The sequence below is a fragment of the Osmerus eperlanus genome, chromosome 6 (assembly GCF_963692335.1).
Source record: "Osmerus eperlanus chromosome 6, fOsmEpe2.1, whole genome shotgun sequence".
In the NCBI taxonomy this organism is placed as follows: domain Eukaryota; kingdom Metazoa; phylum Chordata; class Actinopteri; order Osmeriformes; family Osmeridae; genus Osmerus; species Osmerus eperlanus.
This window is the reverse complement of record NC_085023.1, coordinates 1,931,070-1,951,340: the sequence shown is the minus strand read 5'-3', so window position 1 is coordinate 1,951,340 and position 20,271 is coordinate 1,931,070. Positions and strand designations below refer to the sequence as shown.

The window sequence follows — 20,271 nt, the reverse complement described above, 5'->3', positions numbered from 1 at the left end:
CCCCACCCTCACCTCCATCCTCACCTCCATCCTCACCTCCACCCCCACCCTCACCTCCATCCTCACCTCCATCCCCACCTCCATCCTCACCTCCACCTCCATCCCCATCCCCACCTCCATCCTCACCCCCATCCTCACCTCCATCCCCACCTCCATCCCCACCTCCATCCCCATCCCCATCCCCACCTCACCTCCATCCTCACCTCCACCCCCACCCTCACCTCCACCCCCACCCTCACCTCCATCCTCACCTCCATCCTCATCCCCACCTCCATCCCCATCTCCATCCTCCTGTACTGGAATGCCTAGTTTACTTCTATAACTAATGTAGAATGATGACTGTATTGATATAGAGTTTCAAAGGTATAGGTATATGTAGGTATATTCAAATCCAGAAAATGATTCCACACTGTTGGTGGAGGCAGATATTTTTCTTTCACACTGGAATGGGCTGCATAGTCTGTCTCTGTCACTAATGGAAGCTGGCCAGTCTGTCTAGCTAGTCAGTCTGTGTGTCAGTCATGGAAGCTGTGTTTCCCACACTCCCCCTCCTCAGGGCCCATCTGTGCCCCTCCCCCTGGTCGTCGTGGTTACAGATCTTCCTCCGTTCCCCACCACACCGAGGCGTCTCTGGCCGTGATGACAGGCCCTCCATGTGCCGTCTCTGCACCCAGGCTGCTTCCATCCAGCCTCCTCGGTCAGGGCTGGTGTCAGAGTCTGGCACATGCCTCACAGTCTCAGCTAGCGATCGGAGCCAAAGAGATTTCATAAACGCACCGCTGCGCCCTGGTGGATAGGATGGTGTAATGCACCTTCTCAGGATGTTGAACCACTGAGTTTACCTTGACATCATGAATTCAGTTTGGTAGGGACCATGTCTCCATACATTTATAACCATGCATAATTATGTGTGTGCATAACAGGTCTGATGAAATAAATGTGACAGGCATGACCAGACACTGAGGTGTTTATAATAATTTAAATAAATTTATTAAATACAGACTCTTTGGCAGTGCATTGCAGAATATTTGTAGACCTAAAATATTTGGTAAATTTAGCATGAACGGGAATTACAATGTTCAAGTCAAACACTGAGTATACGTCGTAATTAAAAACACATTTTCCTCAAAATAGTAACTTGGGGGAAGGGGTGGGTCGGAGAATACAGTTACTTACTCAAATTTAAACGTATGGCCCACACAGGGAAGCAATTACCAAATCTGACTCCAAAGTAACATGCATTGGTTAAAAATTAATGAATACTTTATTTTTTAAGTTCTCTAACTACGCAAACCTCCCTCCAGGCCCCTGTCTGTGCCCAGAGGGTGACAGCAGAGGGGCCCTGGGAGGGGCCAGCAGAGGGGCCTTGGGAGGGGCCAGCAGAGGGGCCCTGGGAGGGGCCCTGGGAGGGGCCAGGAAAGCCACCCAGGTGAGAGGACACCATGGGCCTCGGTCTGTGTACCATTAACACTTGTGACCTTGGCCCACTGCTCCACCCTCCCCTGTGACACAGTGACAACGCCCTCACAAGGTCGACAGATGTCACCGTGGAAACAACATTTGACCCAACATTTGGTGTGATGAGTCTGTCACAAGTCTCGCAGGAACCGAAACAAGAAACAGAGGTCAAAGACACGAGGGGAGCGTTTCAAACCAGAACCAGAACACCTCCAGCAGTCCACTCAGTTAAAGATCTGGGCTGTAGTGTGAGCCAAGACTGGAGAGGATGTCTGCGTTTGTCTGTGTGCTAGTGTGCTTGGTTACCTGGCTGATGATTGTCTTTGAGTCCAGCCAGTCACAGGGACCTCAGACACATGCTGAATGAGCAGCTGTGGTTGAGAGATCTGGAGGATGGGTCTGTAAGCCATGACAGTCCCCTGATTACGATACAGTCAGCTAGCTAGCTGTCCTTCTGTGGGTTAGAAGCTCTCTTTGGTTGAGTAGAATATTGACACGTAGATCTTGTGCCACACAACCGTACTCATATAGAAATATAAAAAATCAGCATATTCCTTTCTCACACATGACCAAAACAGTTCAAAAACATTGGCGCTGTGTGTGTCTCCATATTGTTTCTTCTGGAGCAGACAAACTGTTGAAGACACTGCTCTATTATCCCAGCTGGGTGTTCAGGAGTGTGTTCAATCATTGGGTCACATGAACTGATACAAATCAAGGGTTATATTTCCATCTTGAGCAACTAGAGTTTTGTTTCTTGAATTTTCCAGGTGCATTTTGATTTCCCTAGTTTCATTTGCTCTGGGAAAGATGAATCAAATCGCCCGCTAAAGGTATTTGCCATTAATTCCAAATAGCAAATGGGCAGAGGTGTGCTCCAGAGTTCCCTCGTCCAAGGGGTGATGATGCCGGGGCTACCCCTGCCTCGGAGCCAGCAGCTGGGCAGCCTGGGGGGGGGAGGTGGTGCTGAGCGGCTGGGTCTGTGATAGAGGAGTGAAAGGATGGAGGGATAGTGGGGTGAGAGGGGGGATGAAGTGGTGGTGGAGTCGAGGGATGCATAAGTGGAAGGACTGGAGCGTTGGTAGGGTGAAAGGTTGGTGGAGAGAAGGGATGGATGGATGGTGAGGTGGAGAAGTGAAGGGCTGGACAGGTGGTGTCTTGGAGGGGTAGAGGGACAGCAGGGGGGTGGAGGGGTGTAGGAATGGAGCGATGGTGGATTGGAGGGACGGAGGAATTGTGAGTTTGAAGGGTGAAGCGAAACATCCATGTTTTTATAGGGTGAAGAGACCATCTGGGGCTAGAAAACCACACCGGTCCTTCAGACTCTTAGCTACAGGGCTGCAAGGCCGGTAGGGCTGTAGGTCTATCAGAACTATCTGGTTAAAAAGGCTGGCTCCATCCAGACCATTAGTGTTCCGGCTGTAGCCTGGGTTAGTTGGGCCTGTTCTGGTCCAGTCTGCCAGTCTTAATGCTGTCCAATGAGCACTCCTAGTCAGTTAGACAAGGCTCTCTCAGGTCACTAAGTAGTGTGCCCTAATTTCCTGCCAAGACAGGAAATTAGCCTCAGGGCTGCCAAGGCTTCCTGTCTTTGCCTCGCTGCTCTGGAAAGTGTTTGTAGCGACACTTGTCCCCAAAATGGCAGCCGGTAGATCTCCAGAAGTAACACTCATCTCCGTTCACAGGGCCTCTGCGTCTTTGTCTGGGAAGGAGGAAGGTTGGGAGAGTTTTAGATAACAACGATGATGATGATTTAACCGCTATATAGACTAGGTGCGAACACAGGTTCTCGACACACATCCTTCGGCCAGCTCTACATTGGGCTCCATCCAGGATTGTGATGACTTCCTGAATTGGATTGTAAACAGGAAGTAGGAAGTGTTTACCCGGCAGCAGCGGCAGCAGCGGCAGCAGCCTGCTCCGTGGCAGGGAGGCTGGTCTTCAGGGGGGTGTGCAGGACCCTCTGGGTGCGGCGGTCTGGGTAGCGAACCACTAGCCTTGTGTTCTCAATACTATAGCCCTGTAGGGAGCAAACAAGCACACGCACAAAAATGTTGTTACATTATGGATCAACTTTATTCATATTGAAATTACGTTTTAGACCCATAGAAGACTATATAAGTTGTGTCGAAAGAAGCTGGACCAAGAATGTGTTTACCTGCACTTGTTAGACATGGCAATTCAACTAAAAAAACATACAAACACACCCTACATGAAAAAGACCATCCGGTCCTCTCTTCAGAAGAGAAGCAGACAGCATTACTCACGTTGAGCTTCTCAAGAGCTCGCGACGCCATGTTGGCGTTCTGAAAGTTGACGAAGGCACAGAACCTCTTGTGCAGCACTCGGATACTGTCTATCTCCCCGTGGCTGCAGGGAGAGAACCACAACATTCAGAACTGTCTCCCCCACATGTTGCCAAGTTAGCGACTTTCACCTTCCCCATCGACAAAAAATATACTGCGACTAGTGACAAATCTGGCGACTTTCTGTTACTTTAATCTCCATTTTAGTTGTTGAGCAGCAGCAAGTTAAACCTGAGTTAAAGCAGTGCTGGGAGAGTTAACGCAGTGCTGGGAGAGTTACCGCAGTGCTGGGAGAGTTACCGCAGTGCAGGGAGAGTTAACGCAGTGCTGGGAGAGTTAAAGCAGTTGCTGAGAGAGTTAACGCAGTGCTGGGAGAGTTAAAGCAGTGCTGGGAGAGTTAACGCAGTGCTGAGAGAGTTACCGCAGTGCAGGGAGAGTTAAAGCAGTTGCTGAGAGAGTTAACGCAGTGCTGGGAGAGTTACCGCAGTGCAGGGAGAGTTAAAGCAGTTGCTGAGAGAGTTAACGCAGTGCTGGAAGAGTTAAAGCAGTGCAGGGAGAGTTAACGCAGTGCTGGGAGAGTTAAAGCAGTTGCTGAGAGAGTTAACGCAGTGCTGGGAGAGTTAAAGCAGTTGCTGAGAGAGTTAAAGCAGTGCAGGGAGAGTTAACGCAGTGCTGGGAGAGTTAACGCAATGCAGGGAGAGTTAAAGCAGTGCAGGGAGAGTTAACGCAGTGCTGGGAGAGTTAACGCAATGCAGGGAGAGTTAAAGCAGTGCAGGGAGAGTTAACCCAGTGCAGGGAGAGTTAACGCAGTGCTGGGAGAGTTAAAGCAGTGCTGGGAGAGTTAAAGCAGTGCTGGGAGAGTTAAAGCAGTCCAGGGAGAGTTAACGCAGTGCAGGGAGAGTTAACGCAGTGCAGGGAGAGTTAACGCAGTGCTGGGAGAGTTAACGCAGTGCAGGGAGAGTTAACGCAGTGCTGGGAGAGTTAACGCAATGCAGGGAGAGTTAAAGCAGTGCAGGGAGAGTTAACCCAGTGCAGGGAGAGTTAACGCAGTGCTGGGAGAGTTAAAGCAGTGCTGGGAGAGTTAAAGCAGTGCTGGGAGAGTTAAAGCAGTCCAGGGAGAGTTAACGCAGTCCAGGGAGAGTTAACGCAGTGCAGGGAGAGTTAACGCAGTGCTGGGAGAGTTAACGCAATGCTGGGAGAGTTAAAGCAGTGCAGGGAGAGTTAAAGCAGTGCAGGGAGAGTTAACCCAGTACAGGGAGAGTTAAAGATCCTGTAAAGCAAATTCCATGATTAGCTTCTCAGTATATTATATACGTGTGAAATGAGTTCCTGAAAGCATGTGCAAAGCGCGAAACTTTGTCGCACTGAAATGTGGAGTTAGACCGTACAGTTTCTCTTCCGTTTTCAGCTCAGGTTTTGTATAGGCGGAGCCAAAACCCGACCGATCTACGTCACAGCGACTGATCTACGTCAGATCACAGACGAATGCATTCTGTTACTCGGCTGGTACGATGCAAAGACAAAGTAATTAACACATAAAACACTCAGAGACTGCAGGTATGGCTGTTCTGATATCTGCAATTGATTTAGCTAGTGTTGCTGTTGTTGCTAAATTCAATCAATTCGAGGAGGCGGAGCTTCAGCTCCTTCAGGCGACACGCCCTCCCCAGTCTCAAGCAGAGAAGACTGCTGATTTTCTCACGATTTCAAAGCCTAATTTAACATACTTCTAACATAACATGGGTTTTTTTCCATTCGAATTTGGATGAGTAGTAAACAACACATTTTTCTGTGGTGTGATGAACTTAAAACTCATTTTCAATTCCACTTTACAGGATCTTTAACGCAGTGCAGAGAGAGAGTTAACCCAGAGTCTTACGTTTTAAAGAGGTCCCAGAGCTGCTTCTCAGTCAGCTCTGCAGTCACGTTCCCTACCCAGAGGGACTGGCACGGACTTCTGAGACACAGAGAGAGACACAGAGAGAGAGACACAGAGAGAGAGAGAGAGAGAGAGAGAGAGAGAGAGAGAGAGAGAGAGAGAGAGAGAGAGAGAGAGAGAGAGAAGAATGAATGAATCATTCTTGCATCTCATGCATTCCATCTGGTGAACATGACTGGGTTATTGATCACATACCCTGGCTGGACCAATGAGGATTCCTGGCTCAAAGCTGAAAAAAGAATGAAAAGGAGAGCGAGAGAGGAGAGAGGGAGGGGGGAAAAGAGAGGGAGGGAGGAGAGAGACAGGGAAAGTAAGAGATGAGAGAGAGGGGGGGAGAGAGACGGGGGAAGAGAAGATATAGAGGAAAGGAGAGAGAGAGGCAAAGAGAGGCCATTGGATGAGTCTTCACATCTTTACTACTCCCCAGTGTCCCATATGCAAAATGTAGCTTTCCGACCTTGTTCTTGGCCGGTGTGTGCGTGTGTGTGTGTGTGTGTGTCCTCACCCCTGGAAGCCCCTGGAGAGGACAGTACAGCCTGTACTGTAGAGAACTTATCAAGCAATAACACACCCTGCATCTCCTCAAAACCTAGATCCTGTGAGAGAAAGAAGAAAACAAGACAGAGAGCAGGATAGAATGAAGGAAGAGTCTGTTAGTAGTGAACAACGACAGCTTCATGCAGAAGGTCAGATGTTAGGAGTCTGTTGGTGTCTAAACCAGCCAGTCTACTGAACACTAGCCCAACCCAGAAACAGACAGAGAAAGGATGCGGTCGATGAGTAAACCATACATCACATCAATTTAAGTTTGATTTGATAATATCAGTTTGAATCGGTGTATTGTGTGAAGTGTATTTGCTTGTGTGTTTACCATGAGCTGCAGAACTTTGCAGTTGAAGAGGTCGTTGACAGCTTCCTCACAGTCCTGGTCCAGCTTCAACACCTTCTCCATGGCCTGCTCTGCCTCACTGTACCTCTGTCAAACACACAATTTAGGACTAACATTCTGATTTCTTAGCTATAATATCCACTTTTACATACATATTGAAAATCATAAGTGATTGTTTGTGTGTACGTGAGGGGAAGTGTGACCAGTACCTTCAGTCCCATGAGGGCGCTCCCTTGACGGAAGTATCCTTTGGGCCAATCAGGAGCCAGCCCGATGGAGCGCTCAGCGTCAGCCAGGGCCTGAGGGTACTGTTCCAAACATGCATAGCAGTAGGAGCGGTTCCCGAAGAACCTGAAAACACACACACATACACACTTTAATGGACAGGAGCTAGCTAACTGTGTTGCTGGGTTTGTATATACTGGAGCTAGCTAACTGTGTTGCTGGGTTTGTATATACTGGAGCTAGTTAACTGTGTTGCTGGGTTTGTATATACTGGAGATAGCTAACTGTGTTGCTGGGTTTGTATATACTGGAGCTAGCTAACTGTGTTGCTGGGTTTGTATATACTGGAGCTATCTAACTGTGTTGCTGGGTTTGTATATACTGGAGCTAGCTAACTGTGTTGCTGGGTTTGTATATACTGGAGCTAGCTAACTGTGTTGCTGGGTTTGTATATACTGGAGCTATCTAACTGTGTTGCTGGGTTTTTATATACTGGAGCTAGCTAACTGTGTTGCTGGGTTTGTATATACTGGAGCTATCTAACTGTGTTGCTGGGTTTGTATATACTGGAGCTAGCTAACTGTGTTGCTGGGTTTGTATATACTGGAGCTAGCTAACTGTGTTGCTGGGTTTGTATATACTGGAGCTAGCTAACTGTGTTGCTGGGTTTGTATATACTGGAGCTAGCTAACTGTGTTGCTACAGGAGATATAGCTAACTGTGTTGCTGGGTTATAAAAGGAGCTAGCTAACTGTTAGACAGATGCTAGCTACCGTATTTTTAAATGAAATGAAACCTCGGTTTATACCCCGATTTTACATTTTCTTGTGGTAATGCGGTTTATAATTCGAAGCGGCTTATAGCCCGGTTTTACATATTTTTTTCGTGAATGCTATTTAACCCGTTAAGGAGTAGCATCGCACATATGTGATCGTTCGAATGCAGGTCTCACAGCGTAATGTCACATATATGCTTTTTCGAACATTCCTACTGAATAATTTACTCGTAGCATTGCTACGAGTATTATGCAAGCTAACTTAGCCAGGAATCTAACTAAAGCTAGCTAGCTACCGTTTCTGAAAAATAACTTACGCTTTGGGGGCCGTCGGAAATATTTAGAACTCACGCGTCTAAAAGGTAAATATTAGTTAATTCCCGGGCAATAAGGCACCTACTTTCGTTTTAGAAGTGTGTTACACAACTGCATGCTGTAAGATCGCCTATAGTGCATTGCTTGGTATCATTGTTCCCGTATCAAGTGTGGCATATATTCCAGTGTGGTTTATACTCAGATTTACAAACACAAAGCTCTCATTCTGGTGGGATGCAGTTTATAGAAAATGCGGCTTATTTTCCGAAAAATACGATAACTGTGTTGCTGGGTTACACAGATGCTAACTAACCGTGTTGCTGGGTTACACAGATGCTAGCTAACCGTGTTGCTGGGTTACACAGATGCTTGCTAACCGTGTTGCTGGGTTACACAGATGCTTGCTAACCGTGTTGCTAGGTTACACACATGCTAGCTAACCATGCTTCTGTGTTACACATATGCTAGCTAACCGTGTTGCTGGGTTACACAGATGCTAGCTAACTGTACCTCTGGGTTTTAGAGGACTTGGCTAACTGAGAGGCTGGGTCAGTGTACCTGTAGTCAGCTGGATCATATCTGATGGCTTCTGTAAACATGCTGACAGCCTGTGAGTACTGGCCCTCCTGAACCATCTTGATCCCTTTCTCTGTAGGACACATGCACACACACACACAAACACACACATACAAGCATGCACACAAGGGCATGCACACACACATACACAGACAAAAAGGGCCAAAGAATTAAGACACAAAACCTTGAATAAGTGCAGACATCAGCCGGAAGTTACCTCCAACCCTCCCATCGAGAGAGAGTTCCTCTGGGTCCTTGGACCTTCCTAACCAAGCAACTTCATCACCTCTCCTCCCACATCAGGAGGGTCTTCATCCTCCTACTGACCACGGCTTCACACTCACCTGTCAACGAGGCGCTTCTCTTGATCGTGGCGTCAGATCCATTCTCCTAAAGGGGAAACACTGTACTGTTATTAGCTGAACACAGAGCTCCACCGAGCCAAATCCTGCTTCTTAGAATGACTGCTGTTCGAAAGCAGGTGTCGGAACCGCTGACAGCAGGTGTAGGAACCACTGACAGCAGGTGGAGGAACCACTGACAGCAGGTGGAGGAACCACTGACAGCAGGTGTAGGAACCACTGACAGCAGGTGGAGGAACCACTGACAGCTGGTGTAGGAACCACTGACAGCAGGTGGAGTGACCACTTCAGATGTGAATGAATACCTGAGCAGTCAGCTAATACACTGCCTGCGCAAAAAAAGTGGGCCGATACTTTGTTGGACCGCCTTTAGCTTTGATTACGGCACACACTTGCCATGGCTTGTTTTGACAACGTTGTGCAACGCCACAACAAGTCTTTCTGATCAGAGTTGTATTAGGCCAAATTTTGGTCCCAGACCTTGTATTGATGACGGGAGAGTTGCCCCACTCTGTAAAGTGGGGCAACTCTCTCCGGCACATATCAGGTCAGGACCCTGTGGTGGCAGGATTCCTCATGATCCCTAAACCACTGTAACCTAGCCTGGTCATCTGAGGGCACCTCAAACCACTGTAACCTAGCCTGGTCATCTGAGGGCACCTCAAACCACTGTAACCTAGCCTGGTCATCTGAGGGCACCTCAAACCACTGTAACCTAGCCTGATCATCTGAGGGCACCTCAAACCACTGTAACCTAGCCTGGTCATCTGAGGGCACCTCAAACCACTGTAAACTAGCCTGGTCATCTGAGGGCACCTCAAACCACTGTAACCTAGCCTGATCATCTGAGGGCACCTCAAACCACTGTAACCTAGCCTGGTCATCTGAGGGCACCTCAAACCACTGTAACCTAGCCTGGTCATCTGAGGGCACCTCAAACCACTGTAACCTAGCCTGGTCATCTGAGGGCACCTCAAACCACTGTAACCTAGCCTGATCATCTGAGGGCACCTCAAACCACTGTAACCTAGCCTGATCATCTGAGGGCACCTCAAACCACTGTAACCTAGCCTGGTCATCTGAGGGCACCTCAAACCACTGTAACCTAGCCTGATCATCTGAGGGCACCTCAAACCACTGTAACCTAGCCTGGTCATCTGAGGGCACCTCAAACCACTGTAACCTAGCCTGGTCATCTGAGGGCACCTCAAACCACTGTAACCTAGCCTGGTCATCTGAGGGCACCTCAAACCACTGTAACCTAGCCTGGTCATCTGAGGGCACCTCAAACCACTGTAACCTAGCCTGGTCATCTGAGGGCACCTCAAACCACTGTAACCTAGCCTGGTCATCTGAGGGCACCTCAAACCACTGTAACCTAGCCTGGTCATCTGAGGGCACCTCAAAGCACTGTAACCTAGCCTGATCATCTGAGGGCACCTCAAACCACTGTAACCTAGCCTGGTCATCTGAGGGCACCTCAAACCACTGTAACCTAGCCTGATCATCTGAGGGCACCTCAAACCACTGTAACCTAGACTGGTCATCTGAGGGCACCTCAAACCACTGTAACCTAGCCTGGTCATCTGAGGGCACCTCAAACCACTGTAACCTAGCCTGATCATCTGAGGGCACCTCAAACCACTGTAACCTAGCCTGATCATCTGAGGGCACCTCAAACCACTGTAACCTAGCCTGGTCATCTGAGGGCACCTCAAACCACTGTAACCTAGCCTGATCATCTGAGGGCACCTCAAACCACTGTAACCTAGCCTGGTCATCTGAGGGCACCTCAAACCACTGTAACCTAGCCTGGTCATCTGAGGGCACCTCAAACCACTGTAACCTAGCCTGGTCATCTGAGGGCACCTCAAACCACTGTAACCTAGCCTGATCATCTGAGGGCACCTCAAACCACTGTAACCTAGCCTGATCATCTGAGGGCACCTCAAACCACTGTAACCTAGCCTGGTCATCTGAGGGCACCTCAAACCACTGTAACCTAGCCTGGTCATCTGAGGGCACCTCAAACCACTGTAACCTAGCCTGGTCATCTGAGGGCACCTCAAACCACTGTAACCTAGCCTGATCATCTGAGGGCACCTCAAACCACTGTAACCTAGCCTGGTCATCTGAGGGCACCTCAAACCACTGTAACCTAGCCTGGTCATCTGAGGGCACCTCAAACCACTGTAACCTAGCCTGATCATCTGAGGGCACCTCAAACCACTGTAACCTAGCCTGATCATCTGAGGGCACCTCAAACCACTGTAACCTAGCCTGGTCATCTGAGGGCACCTCAAACCACTGTAACCTAGCCTGATCATCTGAGGGCACCTCAAACCACTGTAACCTAGCCTGATCATCTGAGGGCACCTCAAACCACTGTAACCTAGCCTGATCATCTGAGGGCACCTCAAACCACTGTAACCTAGCCTGGTCATCTGAGGGCACCTCAAACCACTGTAACCTAGCCTGGTCATCTGAGGGCACCTCAAACCACTGTAACCTAGCCTGATCATCTGAGGGCACCTCAAACCACTGTAACCTAGCCTGATCATCTGAGGGCACCTCAAACCACTGTAACCTAGCCTGATCATCTGAGGGCACCTCAAACCACTGTAACCTAGCCTGATCATCTGAGGGCACCTCAAACCACTGTAACCTAGCCTGATCATCTGAGGGCACCTCAAACCACTGTAACCTAGCCTGATCATCTGAGGGCACCTCAAACCACTGTAACCTAGCCTGATCATCTGAGGGCACCTCAAACCACTGTAACCTAGCCTGATCATCTGAGGGCACCTCAAACCACTGTAACCTAGCCTGATCATCTGAGGGCACCTCAAACCACTGTAACCTAGCCTGATCATCTGAGGGCACCTCAAACCACTGTAACCTAGCCTGATCATCTGAGGGCACCTCAAACCACTGTAACCTAGCCTGATCATCTGAGGGCACCTCAAACCACTGTAACCTAGCCTGATCATCTGAGGGCACCTCAAACCACTGTAACCTAGCCTGATCATCTGAGGGCACCTCAAAGCACTGTAACCTAGCCTGATCATCTGAGGGCACCTCAAACCACTGTAACCTAGCCTGATCATCTGAGGGCACCTCAAACCACTGTAACCTAGCCTGGTCATCTGAGGGCACCTCAAACCACTGTAACCTAGCCTGGTCATCTGAGGGCACCTCAAACCACTGTAACCTAGCCTGATCATCTGAGGGCACCTCAAACCACTGAGACTTTAAAAAAAAGGACTAAAAACAATTATTTTTAGCAGATCTTACGAGTTTTAATTATCTAATTATATTTTATATTGATGTTTTACCTTGTTTTATAATCTTAACTGTAGCACCTTGAGATTTGTTCTCGGATGAAAGGTGCGTTAGAAATCAAATTTATTATTATTATTATTATTATTATTATGATCAATCCTGGCATCCTGGAATATGCCCATCTCATCTGGAAAGGGATCAATGACCAGATGGGATCATCTGGTCATTTAGCTGACTTTTGGCCACATAACGTTGCTAGACCTGACAAACGGATGCAACCTCAGATCATGACACTGCCTCAACTTCCTGTCCAGTGGGCACCATGATAGGTACACTGCTTCTTGCGCCCTGAAGCTCCAGAGTCTCAGTTTTTATGTTATCCAATAGATGTTTAGTCCCAATCCTGAGTTCTGGTCACATTGTGTGTGTGGTAATACTTTCACTAAACAGTGTTCTACTGTCGATTTTAGGAACCGTGCTAGCCCACCGTGCTAGCCCACCGTGCTAGCCCTAGACAGTTATCAGAGAAGCAGCTCTGTCAAGTGAGCCATTTTGTTGCGCTGACCATAAAACGCAATACCACAAACAAAAGGACCATTGTGACATTGCCATCAGGACAGCCACTGCCCTAACCCCTAGTAACACTGACCCAACACCAACAGTTATTGTAAAAGAAGAAAAGGCTTGACTTTCAGACCTGGTTTCTCAGACACAGATTCCACCTGGTCCCAGACTAGGAGGAACTGGGTGTGATCTGTGAACTCTCACCTCGCTGGTTCTAGCCTCATTTTCCTTGTTCTCTTTGGACTTGCGGCCTGGTTTGGTCCAGCCTTTAGGCTTGATGTGGCTGGCAGCATTGGAAACGAAGGCACTGCTTACATCCCATTCTGGCTCCTGAGTAACATAGATACACACAGAAACACAAAGACAAAAACATATATACAGACAAGTTACAAACACAGACAGATTAGTATAGAGTGGCTCTCAAAATTTAATAAAGTGCTAATAAAATAATGTGTACCCTATAATGGAGATGGTAATACAGCAAACTACCCTCCATGGGTTATAAAACGGTGTACAAACTGTCCATGAGTGGGAGGGAATGGTTCTGTCGTACCTCCTCACTGGGGCCAGTAGGGGCCCTGGGGGGGCCCGAGGTGCAGGGAGGGGGGCCCGGTTCATCCTTGGAGCAGCACATGGAGCCCTGATGTTCATGTTTGTCCTCCTCCTCTACTACTCCACCTCCTCCCTCAATCTCAGACTCGCTCTCCTCAGACTCAACATCATCCTCATCTTCATCATCCTGACACAAACACACACACACACACCTCTGTAAACATATTCAGGTGTAGATTTCCTCCAAACTCGAGGGATGAAAGGTTCCCTACCTGTTCAGTGCTTCTCTGCACCTGCTCCATCTTCCTGCGTTCTCGTTGACGCTAGCGAGGGAAAAACCAGGAATGAAACACTGACCCCCAAATGTGTGTGCGTGTGTGTGTGAGACATGCGCCCACCTTCCTCTTGGCTCTGCGACGCTCTGCTCTCCGCTTGACCTTCTCCTCCTCACTGAGCCCCTCCTCTCCGTTCAGGTAGTCCTGGTAACACACACAAGGATGAACACACACATCATGCAGATGAGGATGAACACACACATCATGTAGATGAACACACACACACAAGGATGAACACTTAGTTAGTCGGTTAATTATTACTAATTTTAGTAAATATTAATATTACATTGATTTATTATGTATCAATATATATATACATATACACATTATAGTTATTGTTGATAAGAATACTAACTCTATAAGATTTAGGACTTATTCATCATAGGTTTAGACAGGCTGCTAGGAAACTGTCAAGACAAGCAGAACTTTATGTGTTCTGTGCTGTACAGTAAACTGCCTTTTGGAGGACATTACTGTTTTCTAAGTCTAAGGACCAGAGAACCCCAGAGTAGTTTACCTGTTACAGAAGACAGATAGGTGTCCTACCTGTGCCAGACGAGCATGGCTGGAGGCGTCAGGGACGGACGCTCCACAGTCCTGCTCCAGATCCTGCTGGGTGCTGGGGCCTTCTGCGACACAGCGTCAGGTCGCACACACACACGGACACACACACAAACACAAAGACCAGGGGGCATTGATTGCTTGTTGCCGATTAAGGAGCACGTACATCTCAAACACTTGATCACATGACAACAAGCCATAAATGCAGAGTTGGTACAGATCACTAAGTATGGTCAGTTTTACACCCTGCGGGTAGCTGTCTGTCACTGTTCTGCTGTCTGAAACAGCCTCCTCCTACCATAGGACTGCATCCGTCTCACCTCCTCCTACCATAGGACTGCACCTGTCTCACCTCCTCCTACCATAGGACTGCACCTGTCTCACCTCCTCCTACCATAGGACTGCACCTGTCTAACCTCCTCCTACCATAGGACTGCACCTGTCTCACCTCCTCCTACCATAGGACTGCACCTGTCTCACCTCCTCCTACCATAGGACTGCACCTGTCTTACCTCCTCCTCCCATAGGACTGCACCTGTTTTACCTCATCCTACCATAGGAATGCACCTGTCTTACCTCCTCCTACCATAGGTTTCTACCTGTCATAGTAATGTACCTGTCTCACCTCATAGTACTTTACCTGTCTCACCCACTCTTGCCGTAGTTGCTGACATCTCACAAACATCTCTAACAAAACAGGACTACAGTACATTATGAGAGGACTTCATAATCATACAGACACTGTAGTTAGTTGATGGCATGTGGGTGTTTTCCTGCTGAACTAGTGAGACGCTGAGCTAAGTCCCAGTACAGGAGGTCGAATCCTGCCCACCCTGTGACTCCTGTACCTGGATATAGTACCTCTCCTCTTTCACACTAGCACTTGCATGTGGACGAGGACCACAAACAGCCCCTGGGCAAGCAGAGGAGGAGGAGGAAGAAAAGGGAGAATGCAGGGGAGGAAGAGGTGAAGGATAAGTGGAAAAGAGGAGGAAGAGTAGAGGGGAGGAAGAAGAGGAGAAGGGAGAGAGGTACCAGTGTTTCCCACAGGATGCTGTGAGACTGGTGGGTGTGGGTGCATGGTGGGGGCAGAAAAAATGTAGTACATTAAAAGGTTACCTGCGTCAATCTGGTTCACTTTGAGAGCACAATTAAGAGGCTAGATCTATGATGAACATAGTGCTCTAAATAAGTGTGCGCTAGGGGTGGGCGATCTGGCCAAAATATTCTATCACAGTACGAGTAATTTTATATCACGGTTACGGTATATATCACGGTATAGTATACTGTACTGTAAATATGTAAAAGTATGTATGGCTATTATTTAAAGGCAACGACAGCGTTCCGATTGGCTGATGCGCAGTCATGCCATCCGCGTGGTGACTTACAGCTCAATACGAATCCGTAATGCCAAAAATCGCGAAAGCGATCAGTCTGAGTTTTACTATCCATATCTAACTTCGGTTTTGGCGTATCAACCTCGTTAAAGCTCGGTTGATACGTTAAAGCCTCAGTTTGATATTTCCCGGCATGACCTCACTCTCAGTAGTTAGCCTTCACTAGTCATCCTAGATAAAGAATGCTAGCAACGCCACCAGTGTAATTTTACAATAATAATTTTACAGCACAAGACATGAAACTTGAACAACAGCAGAATGGGTTATCAAATATATAATTAATTTGCATCGGCATGAATGTGGTCCGCTTAGACAAAATACACTCCACATCGAAAATTCCGTCAGACCAACGCAAAGGTACTTCAAGGTCAAACGAAAATAGCAAATCAAATGAAAGTTAAACTACAATTCTAAATATCGCAAGAATGCGATTTATATGATGGCTTATATACAATGCAACAAGCAGAAAAAAAGAAAAAAGTATACCGTGGTTGAAACGGTATAGCCAAATCTCTCCCGGTAGACACATTTCTACCGTCGCACGGTATGTACCGTCATACCGCCCAGCCCTAGTGTGCGCTCTGGTAAACAATTTAATCATAAACACATTGATTGTATAGATTTGAATGGTGAACAGAGGGGAGGAGGAGGAAGAGGAGAGAAAAGGGGGGAAGAGGAGGAGAGAGAGAGGGGGTGGGGAGGAGGAGGGAGAGGGGGTGGGGAGGAGGAGGGAGAGGGGGTGGGGAGGAGGAGAGAGAGAGGGGGTGGGGAGGAGGAGGGAGAGGGGGTGGGGAGGAGGAGAGAGAGGGGGTGGGGAGGAGGATGGAGAGAGGGTGGGGAGGAGGAGGGGGTGGTGGGGAGGAGGAGAGAGAGGGGGTGGGGAGGAGGATGGAGAGAGAGGGGGTGGGGAGGAGGAGAGAGAGGGGGTGGGGAGGAGAGAGAGGGGGTGGGGAGGAGGTGGGGGAGGGGGAGGAGAGAGAGGGGATGGGGAGGAGGAGGAGGAGAGAGGGCGTGGGGGAGGAGGAGGAGAGAGAGGGGGTGGGGAGGAGGAGAGAGAGGGGGTGGGGAGGAGAGAGAGGGGATGGGGAGGAGGAGGAGGAGAGAGGGCGTGGGGGAGGAGGAGGAGAGAGAGGGGGTGGGGAGGAGGAGGAGAGAGAGGAGGTGGGGAGGAGAGAGAGGGGGTGGGGAGGAGGTGGGGGAGGGGGAGGAGAGAGAGGGGATGGGGAGGAGGAGGAGGAGAGAGGGCGTGGGGGAGGAGGAGGAGAGAGAGGGGGTGGGGAGGAGGAGAGAGAGGGGGTGGGGAGGAGAGAGAGGGGATGGGGAGGAGGAGGAGGAGAGAGGGCGTGGGGGAGGAGGAGGAGAGAGAGGGGGTGGGGAGGAGGAGGAGAGAGAGGAGGTGGGGAGGAGGAGAGAGAGGGGGTGGGGAGGATGGAGAGGGGTGGGGAGGAGGAGAGAGAGGGGGTGGGGAGGAGGAGAGAGAGGGGGTGGGGAGGAGGAGAGAGAGGGGGTGGGGAGGAGGAGAGAGAGGGGGTGGGGAGGAGGAGGAGAGAGAGGGGGTGAGGAGGAGGAGGAGGGGGAGGGGGATTATCTAATTTCTATGACACTTTCACAAATAATTTCTCTCATACTTGTTCCAAGTTCATAACAATGACATAAGATACACAGAAATGCTTGTTCTATGAAAACACACACACCCCGTGCATAGGTTCATCTGCATGACCAGATATTCATCTAGCTGGGTTTACACACAGTCACTTCCCAGTTGATTGAGGCCAGGAGGAACAACAATCAGACTGACTAGATGATAAAGGTCCTACATGACCTAGTAACAGGAAGTCGTTTTCCACGAAGCACCTTCACTGACCTGCACTGTGTTTGAGTCGAGGCTTTGCCTAAAGATCTCATGGTACTGAACTGGGGTGAGCACCCCCACCCCCCTTTCCTTGTGTTGCACAACTACCAGTTGCCTGTGGTGACGTCAGGTCTGAAGAGCGGAAAAAAAAACATATGGCAGAAAAGGCACTTCCTCTTGTTTTGGATCTTCTTTCCCTTCCTCAAAGCAATCATTTCTCTGTCTCAATCTCTCCCTCTGTTAATCTGTCTGTCTGTCCCCCCCTCTCTCTCTCTCTATCGAGCCTTCCGACATAATTTCCTTAATAACTCCCAATGCTTTTTAAATGATCCAAATTGTACACTGAATAGTTTTTTGTATTTTTTATGAACCTACGTTTAGACCTGTACGTTAACATGAGGTGCTATTTTGAATCTCTACACATTTAGGAAGCATAGGGTTAGGAGGAGGAGACAGGGGCTGGGCAGAGGAGACAGGAGGCTGGGCAGAGGAGACAGGAGTCTGGGCAGAGGAGACAGGAGGCTGGGCAGAGGAGACAGGAGGCTGGGCAGAGGAGACAGGGGGCTGGGTAGAGGAGACAGGGGGCTGGGTAGAGGAGACAGGGGGCTGGGCAGAGGAGACAGGAGGCTGGGCAGAGGAGACAGGAGGCTGGGCAGAGGAGACAGGAGGCTGGGCAGAGGAGACAGGGGGCTGCAGGAGACAGGGGGCTGGGCAGAGGAGACACTCAGAGATGTCCCTAACCACACTCAGATGTCCCTTACCACACTCAGAGATGTCCCTAACCACACTCAGAGATGTCCCTAACCACACATAGACAAGGCAAGGAATTTCAGCTGCTGGCACCCTGCCTGCTCCTCAGATGACAGGCTCCTCAGACCCTCTTGAAAAGCTTGTCTCTGTCCGTCTCTGCGTTACTCAAACTGCAGCCCGCTTTAAATCCTCATCATATAGGAATGTGATCTTTACATCTTAATTTCCACAGATGTAGAGTCCAATGCAACAGGACACCTTCCGTTTCTCTCTGAGGAGCGAACCGGCTGAATACGTGCGGGAATTTAAGGTGAGCTCATGTTACAGGAATGTCAACTACTATGGCTTTCATTACCTTATTATCACAGAAGTCAATTTGGCATCAGACAACCCTGACTGACATGTTCGTGGCAAGGCCATTAGCCTTAAAACTATTCGGCTTGGTGAAGAAGGCTTTCCACCGCAAGGCCTCGAGAACAGTGCTTCTCAACCCTGGTCCTCTTGACCCACTGTCCTGCATGTTCTAGATCAGTGCTTCTCAACCCTGGTCCTCTGGACCCACTGTCCTGCATGTTCTAGATCAGAGCTTCGCTACCCTGGTCCTCTTGACCCACTGTCCTGCATGTTCTAGATCAGTGCTTCTCAACCCTGTCCTCTTGACCCACTGTCCTGCATGTTCTAGATCAGAGCTTCGCTACCCTGGTCCTCTGGACCCACTGTCCTGCATGTTCTAGATATTTCCCTGCTCCAACACTAATTGGAGCAGGGAATCCACACGATTCTAATGAACGGGCCATTATGAAGTTCAGCAGAAACCTGATAATGAACATCTATTAGAATCTGGTGTGTTGGAGCAGGCAAACATCTAGAACATGCAGGGCAGTGGGTCCCGAGGACCAGGGCTGAGAAGAACTGCTTTAGAACAACACATTGCATTTGCATGTTGCAGCACTCATGCCTGATAACACAATTCTGAATAACGTTCAGAATATTATTAATTAAAAAAAAAACAGCAGTAGGCCATCTTGATTTTCAATGTGCAATCCAAGCAGGATTTTTGCCACAACTGGGACAACTTTGCAATCACATGAACCTTACCCGACATTTAGTGAATTTGGAAAGGATGGAGAACATAGAAAACATGTGCCAGCAGCAACAGACAAAGTGCTTCTGCCCTCGGTTTTGTAAATGTAAATAATGAAAGCATAGGCCTATGTCATGTCACAAAAAAAGTACAGTATATTACAGAACCAGCCTGTGTGCTTGTAATTTCAGTATGATGAAAACGACTTCTCAAACTCCTAATGCTACAGTATTAGTAATACTCATGCAGTCGGTAACCTTTAATCCAAATGAATCACAGAAAGGAAAGAAGAACTGGTCAATCACTCGTCGGGCAGTCAACCTCCTGAACCGCAACTTCTTCAACCATTCCGTCGCCCTTCAAGAAATCAAAACCGTTGTTTTGATCCCACTAAATCTATATATTTAATGCGATTGGGTATTAAAATGTGTTAAATTGACAAACAGTCACTATCAGTTGAAAATGTAAAGTAAGCGGTTGTTAAAACAACTCTGAAAGACACGGATCCAGTGTATTTATTCGTTGGGTGTAGTTCGCCACATTGTGAAACTAGCGGGACAGAGGGGAGACTTGTTAAAAACGTGCCTCTGAACTTCAGCAGTACTAGAAGAAATACGGGATGTTGCAAAAAAGTAATTATGTTAATGTAACGGAAGTTTACAAGGACATTTTACAATAAACTTTCAGGAGTCAATGTAACTTTTTACGGACTGGGAATGTTCCAAAAGTTTTAAAAATACATGTCTTACCGCTGACGATCCCCAGCAACCTGCATATATCTCTTGTGAATTTCATTAGTGCGACCATTCAGCATTATTGGCTAAACAACTTCTTAATAAAAAAGAAGTATATATAAGAATCGGTGTCGAATCCACGGGAATCTGTGGTTTCGTCTGTTTCCTCCTGGGCGTGAAAACGTCAAAGTAACTGCAACAATCCTGCCAGCGTCTTAAAGGTACAGTGGTCGTTTAATGGAATTTCAGGAACTGAAAAATATTCAGTTATTAAGTTTTCAAGATGATAATTAATTAAATAGGCTGTGATCTTTGAGA

General features: G+C 48.4%; 1 protein-coding gene and 1 long non-coding RNA gene across 2 annotated transcripts in view; one reads left to right on the top strand and one right to left on the bottom strand.

Annotated features, from left to right (window-relative positions):
- The window catches only part of LOC134021879 (uncharacterized), a 317,808-nt gene that overhangs the window by 102,237 nt on the left and 195,300 nt on the right, over positions 1 to 20,271 (top strand). The window lies entirely within an intron of this gene.
- zgc:123010 (uncharacterized protein LOC641500 homolog) lies at positions 968 to 20,147 on the bottom strand. The gene is made up of 17 exons (XM_062462922.1): positions 19,969 to 20,147; positions 14,122 to 14,204; positions 13,639 to 13,719; positions 13,513 to 13,563; positions 13,242 to 13,427; positions 12,893 to 13,018; positions 8,825 to 8,870; positions 8,463 to 8,553; positions 6,799 to 6,940; positions 6,572 to 6,676; positions 6,206 to 6,296; positions 5,896 to 5,929; positions 5,641 to 5,718; positions 3,723 to 3,825; positions 3,342 to 3,475; positions 1,426 to 3,157; positions 968 to 1,365 (listed from the first exon to the last, which is right to left on the bottom strand). Exons 1-16 carry the CDS (start codon positions 20,024 to 20,026, stop codon positions 3,022 to 3,024), a joined length of 1,545 nt encoding a protein of 514 aa, XP_062318906.1. The 5' UTR covers positions 20,027 to 20,147; the 3' UTR covers positions 968 to 1,365; positions 1,426 to 3,021.

Excerpts from the sequence above, each read along its gene's own strand:
- zgc:123010 (XM_062462922.1), bottom strand. The coding sequence starts at position 20,026 with ATGGTCGCACTAATGAAATTCACAAGAGATATATGCAGGTTGCTGGGG. Across the intron at positions 6,297-6,571 it reads GCAAAGTTCTGCAGCTCATG|GATCTAGGTTTTGAGGAGAT; the intron begins GTAAACACACAA and ends TTTCTCTCACAG. Across the intron at positions 3,476-3,722 it reads GAGCTCTTGAGAAGCTCAAC|GGCTATAGTATTGAGAACAC; the intron begins GTGAGTAATGCT and ends TGCTCCCTACAG.